The sequence below is a fragment of the Scyliorhinus canicula genome, chromosome 5, assembly GCF_902713615.1.
Source record: "Scyliorhinus canicula chromosome 5, sScyCan1.1, whole genome shotgun sequence".
NCBI classification, from domain to species: Eukaryota; Metazoa; Chordata; class Chondrichthyes; order Carcharhiniformes; family Scyliorhinidae; genus Scyliorhinus; species Scyliorhinus canicula.
The window spans coordinates 165632592-165640499 of record NC_052150.1 but is presented as its reverse complement, the minus strand read 5'-3'; the positions used below and the strand labels follow the sequence as shown (position 1 = coordinate 165640499).

General features: G+C 43.9%; 1 protein-coding gene across 7 annotated transcripts in view; it reads right to left on the bottom strand.

The window, feature by feature from the left end:
- Positions 1-2695: 2695 nt before the first annotated feature.
- The window catches only part of rundc3b (RUN domain containing 3b), a 146321-nt gene continuing 141108 nt past the window's right edge, over positions 2696-7908 (bottom strand). For 4 of the 7 annotated variants that reach the window (XM_038797986.1, XM_038797979.1, XM_038797980.1 and 1 more), the window contains one exon: positions 2696-4548. In XM_038797986.1, coding sequence (XP_038653914.1) covers positions 4385-4548 — 164 coding nt within the window. In that variant the 3' untranslated portion in view covers positions 2696-4384. The remainder of the gene's footprint in view (positions 4549-7908) is intronic. The other 3 variants (XM_038797981.1, XM_038797987.1, XM_038797982.1) reach the window with 1 other exon arrangement.

The window sequence follows — 7908 nt, the reverse complement described above, 5'->3', positions numbered from 1 at the left end:
TATAGTGTTCAATTCTGGTTGTCACACTACCAAAAGAATGTGGAGGCTTTAGAGAGGGTGCAGAAGAGATTTACCAGGAAGTTGCCTGGTATGGAGGGCATTAGCTATGAGGAGTGGTTGAATAAACTCGGTTTGTTCTCACTGGAACGACGGAGGTTCAAGGGTGACCTGATAGAGGTCTACAAAATTGAGGGGCATAGACAGAGTGGATAGTTAGAAGCTTTTTTTCCGGGGGGGGGGGGGGGGGGGGGGAGGTTTAAGGTGCGAGGGGCAAGGTTTAGAGGAGATGTATGAGGCAAGTTTTGTTTTTTTTTACACAGGGGGTAATGGGTGCCTAGAACTCGTTGCCGGAGGAGGGGGTGGAAGCAGGGACGATAGTGACATTTAAGGGGCATCTTGACAAATACGTGAATAGGATGGGAATAGAGGGATACGGACCCAGGAAGTGTAGAAGATTTTAGTATAGACGGGCAGCATGGTCGGCACAGGCTTGGAAGGCCGAAGGGCCTGTCCTGTGCTGTACTTTTCTTTGTTCCTCCAGGGATCATTTATTCCCCATTCCATTTCCTTGACCACTATCCCAGACAATTGTAGACCACTCAATCTCAAACATACAGATAAAAACTACAACCCCTCTCAAACCAACCCTCCTAACCATCCCCATTAAAGATTCAATCAAATCCCTACAATCAAGTCCAAGCCCATGCTCCTTGACAAAAGCGACCACCTCTTCAGATGTTCTAAAAAGATGATTTTGCCTGAATAGTCACTCAACACCACTCCAAACCAGACTCCACTCCTGAATAGCTCTGACTTAGCCTTATTAAAAGTCGTACGCCACTTCCCTAACTCCACTCTGACATCTTGGTATATCCTAATGACGCTTAGACCATAAGATAAAGGAACAAAATACGGCAACTCGGCCCATCGAGTCTGCTCTGCCATTCAATTATGGCTGATATTTTTCTCATCCCCATTCCCCCACCTTCTTCCCCTTATTAATCAAGAACCTATCTATATCTGTCTTAAAGACAGTGATTTGGCCTCCACAGCCTTCTGCGGCAAAGAGTTCCAGAGATTCACCACCCTCTGGCTGAAGAAATTCCTCCTCATCTTAGTTTTAAAGGATCAAAATTTTAGTCTGAGATTGTGTCCTCTGCTTCTAGTTTTTCCAACAAGTGCAAACGTTCTCTCCACATCCATTCTGTCCAGGCCTCACAGCATCCTGTAAGTTTCAATAAGACCTCCCCTCATCCTTCTAAACTCCGAGTACAGACCCAGAGTCTTCAACCATTCTTCATACGACAAGCTCTTCATTCCAGGGATCATTCTTGTGAACCCTCTCTGGACCTTTTCCAAGGCCAGCACATCCTTCCTTAGTTACGGGGCCCAAAACTGCTCACAATACTCCAAATGGGGTCTCACCAGAGCCTTATACAGCCTCAGAAGTACATTCCTGGTCACATGAATGCTAGCATTGCATTTTCCTTCATAACTGCCGATTGAACCTGTACGTTAACCTTAGGAGAATCGTGAACAAGGACTCCCAAGTCCCTTTGTACTTCTGATTTCCTAAGCATTTCCCCATTTAGAAAATAGTCTATGTCTCCATTCCATCTTCCAAAATGCATAACCTCACTTTTCCAGATTGTATTCCATCTGCCAATTCTTTGCCCACTCTCCTAGCCTGTCATAATCCTTCTGCAGCCCCCCTGTTTCCTCAATACTACCTGTCCCTCTACAGATCTTTGTATAATCTACAAACTTATCAATATTGTGAAAAGTTGTGGTCCCACCACCGACCCCTGAGGCACACCATTAATCACCAGCTGCCATCCTGAAAAAGACTCCTTTATCCCCACTCTCTGCCTTCTGCCAGTCAGCCAATCCTCTATCCATGCCAGGATCTAAACTTATTTAACAGTCTCCTATGTGGCATCTTGTCAAAGGCCTTCTGGAAATCTAAATAAATCACGTCCACTGGTTCTCCTTTGTCTAACTTCCTTGTTATCTCCTCAAGAACTAACAGATTTGTCAGACATGACCTCCCTTTGACAAAGCCGTGCTGACTCAGTCCTATTTTAGCATGCACTTCCACGTACTCCGTGATCTCATCTTTAATAATGGACTCTAAAATCTTACCAATGACCGAAGTCAGGCTAACCGGTCTATAATTTCCTGTCTTCTGCCTCTCTCCCGACTTAAACAGCAGTGTTAGATTAGCCACTTTCCAATCCTCTGGGACCCTTCCTGCCTCCAGTGATTCCGGAAAGTTCACCGCCACTTCTGAAATACTTCTGAAATGTGGTCATAGTCGTAATGTCAAAGCCTAATATATTTCTAGACTATGGGCAGTTATAAGCAAATAATAAACAAAAAGTGCTGCTCCTTTGCTGCTGATAGCAAAATGCAGCTCATTCAGTCCATCATGCAGCATTTATGATTCTCTCTTCCCCCTCTCCCTCTCCAATTAAGGGGCAATTTAGCATGGCCAAACAACCACCTACCCTGCACAGCTTTAGGTTATAGGGGTGAGACCCACACAAGCATGGGGAGAATGTGCAAACTCCCCACAGTGACTGGGGGCCAGGATCGAACCCAGGTCCTTGGCGCTATGAGGCAGCAGTGCTGACCACTGCTTTAACGTGCTGCTCCTAGTATTTAAGATATTAAAACAAGTGAGAGATAAATAATCTATGTTATAGCTGAAGCCAAAGCTACTGGTTCCACTTTATTATACATGCAGTTCATTAAGACATCACAAATTATCAAGACAAAAATTAAGAAAGCATACACAAGTAAAATTTCACATTTTCTTTCTCGTTTAAATATGATTGAACAAAGAATAACCCTGTGAACACCTTTGGTGCCAAATGGAAACAGATTCATATGCATTATGTACATTGTAGCAGCAACTTAATGTTAATTCAATACAGAATAAAATGTTTACGAATACAGTGTGATTGTATTTAAAAGTAAACGATAAAAAATAGATGAGACAATTATACCAACATCTAAAAAATGAAACAAGTCATAAAAGACCCTATACCAAGACCCATTGTAATTATTCTTGTGTATAAAGAGTTCAAAGTAACAGCAAGTAAAGTGAGAAATCACAGTGACTAGAGTAAGACATCACACATTGATAAAGTTACAAACATACATGGAATGCAAGGTCAAAGACAAATGCAATTTACAAGTATTAGAAAAATCCATATCTAGCTCGTTACAATTAACATAACTACTTAAACATTTTCAAACTTCATAATTACAAGAGTTGCCCAACATCTATGGCAAGACTCTCTTTCAATGTGTTTAAATGCATTAACAAATTTTGCACGCATCATTGCTTAATGTATTTAATCCAATGTATTTGCTATTGTTTGTTGCAAAACATTCATTGTTGGTTCATTGTTCTTCATAAGGGCAGGAGAATGTTATGATCTTCATCCTTTTGTTGATAGAATTGCATGGAAATTAAACAATTACACAATGGAGCACTATTTGAACCAGTACCTAGATTGAGATCAGTCACTACTCCAACATTGTGAGCACAGTGCCTTCTGGCAACTGCATTCAAATTAAACACAAACTGTGCTTGTCATTTATATTCTCATGTAACAGATAGGTACTTAAAGCTTTCACATATTAGTCAATAAATCCAGCCCACACTTCACATGCTTCAGCCCTGTCAGAATGTTAAAGACATCTTGTATCAAGTTGGTAAAATAACACCTAAACAAAAACTGGGTAATACTTTCACTTACAGGTCTGTGGAAAATGGCTTTGATCCGACAGTCAGGATGTAAACCTAGATGGAAATTCTCCAAACAAAAAAGGTAAATACAATAGCTAATGTAATACATAGAGAAGTATGCAACCTTAATTAGAACAAAGAATAGATCACATTTTCACTTTTATTCTCCAGGAAATGTAGCAGCTTCTCTTTTTAAGCAATTAAATGAATTGCACATTTGACGACCTCTTTTTGCTCCATACGTTCACAAATCCAGTGTTTCAGTTTTTGCAAAGTAACACTGGCAGCAAACAAGCAATGAGAATTAAATGCTTTCTTTTACAAGTAGGACATGTTAAAGCAGACATTTTATGGGGAAATAAAATCTCAGCACAAGCTGTCATGGCTGATGTTTGTACATAATAATTCCCAAAGTAAATGCATTCAAGTAAAGCACTTTGCACCTTCTGTGAATGCTAAAGTTACTGCGGAGTAGCAAGTACATTTTCAGTCGGCCTTCTAGTTAAATAAAATCAGATTGGATTTAAGTCAAGTTTCCATTCTTTTCAGGATTTGCTGAATGATTGGAACGTCACTTTAGTGCACAAGATGCCAGCTTCGTTCTTCTTTTGTTAATCACATACAATGCTAAGATGGGGTGAGCCCTGGGCTTGTAATCTCAGTATTGGGACTTGCAAGACATTCACTTGACTTGAGGCTTGTTAGAGACTTGTAGCTTGTCATGGAGGTCAAGGATCCGCATAGACCAAGTAATGAGGGAGTGTCCTCCTTCCCTACAAATAAAGCAAAATCTTTACTTTCAATTAGTATAAAACTCAAGCACAGAACTTACTGGCTGTAAGGAAATTAAATCACTTTGCATATTTGTGTAAAACATAAATCACAACTAAAATTACATGTTGAAATTAGTTATGCAACTCATAAATCCTGTTTGCAGACAGATTATCTTTTCTGCCAACATAAACTATGCTATCTCTCTATCGCTCGTGTACTAAATTTTAAATTCCCACACTTTTGAGTCCAGCTCCCACCCAAATCTCCGAAATGTCCTAGGATTACACCCACAGGTCTACACCTTCAATCTACTGATTCAAAAGCACAGAACTGAATGCTGTTAATCTGAAATAAAAACAGAAGACACTGGGAATGCTCAGCAGGCCATGCAGCATCGATGAAAAAAGAAAGTGTTAACATTTTGGCTCAACAATCTCATCAGAACTAGAAAAAGTTAAGAGATGTGACAAGTTTTAAGCAAGTACTGAGGCAGGTAAAGGAGTGAAAGAAGAATAAAAAGGAGTGTGATAGGGTTGAAGGCATAAGAGATTAATTTTCTTTTAATAATCATGCAAGGCAAAACGGGACAAGTAACGCATTAAATAATAGGTCCATTAGAGCTGGGAATAGCAGAATCATCAAATGCTTCTGTCCAAAAAAAAATGAGGCGGGGTTATGATCTACAATTGTTGAACTCAATATTTTGAATTCATAAGACTGGAAAGTGTCTAATCAAAAGAAGAGGTGCAGTTCCCGGAGCTTGAATAGAGCTTCATTGGAAGAGGTAGAGGACAGAATAGGAGTAAAGCAGGAATTTAAAATGACAGGCAGCCAGAAGTTCAGGGTGAAGTTGCAAAGTGAATAGGAAGTGTTCCACAAAGTGCTCATCCAAATGGCGTTTAGGTTCCTCAATGTGGAGCAGACTACATTGTGAACAATGAATATGGAACACCAAGTTAAAAGTGGTTAGAATAAATTGTTTTGCCTGAAGTGCCTGAAGCCCTGGATGGGGAGAATGGAAAAAGGAAGGTGTTGCATCATTGTGCTTGCAGGGTAGGTGCTATTGGAAAAGCAGGCTGTGTTGATGGGGATTGAGAAGTAAACTAGGGTGGTGCATGCTCAACAGTCCCTTCAGAATATTGAGATGATGTGTTTGGTGGCAGTGTCGTGATGAAGGTGGCAGAAATAGTGCAAGATAAAAACCTTTCTATGAGCCTTCTTTCCCTCTGTAGGACCTCTCCGAATCGGAGGTGTTCTCCCTGCCCATTATGAGCCGCTTCGGAGAAGCAACTTTGGTAGAAAAACTGGGGTGCAAGCAAAACAATTCAGCGTAATGGATTGAACTTGGTTCTCCACCTCCGGAGGTCCACCCTAACTCTGCTCACCAAATTGTAAAATTCAATTTGTGAAGTTGCTCCCAGTCCCGGGGCCATTTGAACCCCCAAATAGTGAAAATTGGTCCCTGCCAGACGGAATGGCATTCCCCCCCCCCCAACCCAGCACCCCATCTCAAGAGGGCAAACCACAAAATATCCACTCTTCCCAAAATTCAGTATATAACCTAAAAAGGAATCCACCTCTTCAATATGTGAAATATAAGAACCCTTATCTTGGGGATTGTGGCCTTTTCAGGTGCGGAGCTGAGCAGAGCCAGCCGAGAGCAGTCTGGGCAAGTGAGATATAATGCTCAGGGACCCTGAGGGCATGAGGGGGGGACTGAAAACTGACATCACTGGAAGGCTGTAATCTGATTGGCTAAGGGCGAATCTGAAAAATTTAAATCTGTGTTAAATTTGTATGCGTTAAGTTACTGGTTAGTCAATAATTAATTAGAGCTAGAAATGGGGTTTAGTGGGGTACTGTGCTTCAATTGGCAGATGTGGGAGATCCGTGATGCCGCAGGCACTCTGGACAACTACATCTGTAAGAAGTGCGCCCAATTGCAGTTTTTCCCAGAACTCCTGGATCAAGGCAGTTGGATGCACTTAGAAGAATGCAGGCTACGACTTCCGGTTGCGGCTATGCGGAGCTAAGCCGCACGTTCGGCAGCTCCCGCTATTTAGGGACTTTTGGGCCGTTTCGAGGGCCCCAAACGGAGCTGTTTCTACGCATCCCGGTGGGGGAAGGTGCCTGGAAGAACTTGCCCCACACTATATGGTGCTCACCTGGAGTGGGAAGAAGAAAAAGGCTGCAGTAACTCCCCCAAAAAAACAGGAGTAAAAAACAAAATGGCGGCCGGCGCTCCCGCTATTTAAGGACTTTTGGGCCGTTTTGAGGGCCCCAAACAGTGCTGTTGCTACGTATCCCGGTGGGGGAAGGTGCCTGGAAGAACTTGCCCCACACTATATGGTGAAAAAGGCTGCAGAAACGCCCCAAAAAAAACAGGGGAAGAAAAGCAAAATGGCGGCCGGCACAACACCCGAGAACTGGTGGCAGTGGGCGCAGGAGCAACAGGCCTCGCTCCTACGTTGTTTTGCTGAGCTGAAGGCTGAGCTGCTGGACTCCATGAATGCAACTACGACCAAGCTGCTTGGGACCCAGGCGGCACAGGAGGAGTCTATTCGGGAGTTGCAGCGCAGGCCGTTGAAAGAGAGGAGGAGGCCATGGTCCTCGTTGGGAAAGTGGAGTTGCACGAGGCACTTCATAAAAAGTGGCAGGACCGCTTGGAGGAGCTGGACGTTCGCACGAGGCGAAAGAATCTGAGGATCCTGGGCCTGGCGGAGGGGCTGGAGGGGTCGGATCTCCCGGCGTATGTGAGCACGATGTTGAGCTCGTTGATGGGAGCGGGGTCCTTCCATTTGCCCCTGGAGCTCGAGGGAGCTCACAGAGTGATGGCCAGGAGGTCCAAGGCAGGTGAGCCCCCGAGGGCAGTGCTGGTGCGGTTCCACCGATTCAGTGACCGGGAGTGTGTGCTGCGCTGGGCCAAGAAAGAGGAGCAGTAAATGGGAGAATTCGGTAGTGAGGATCTACCAGGACTGGAGTGCGGAAGTGGCTAAGCGGCGGGCCGGGTTCAACCGGACGAAGGCGGTGCTTCATGCTAAGCAGGTCAGGTTTGGAATGCTGCAGCCTGCGCGCCTGTGGGTGACATACAAGGACCGGCGCCATTACTTCGAGTTCCCGGGGGAGGCGTGGGCCTTTGTACAGGCGGAGAAGCTGGACTTGAACTAGGGCCTGGGAACATACTTTGGCCGGCGTTGTTTCCGCTGTGGCTGTTTTGTTCCAACTGTTTCAATTTTTTCAACTTCGACATGTGTGTTATGTATGCTGGTTTTCTTTTTGCTCTGTTTACGGGTGGGTTTGTCTGTTGGGTATGGTTGTGGGGTAGGTGGGGAGTGTTGGGGGTTTGTGTTCTATATGTTCTCTTCTGTACAGGGCTG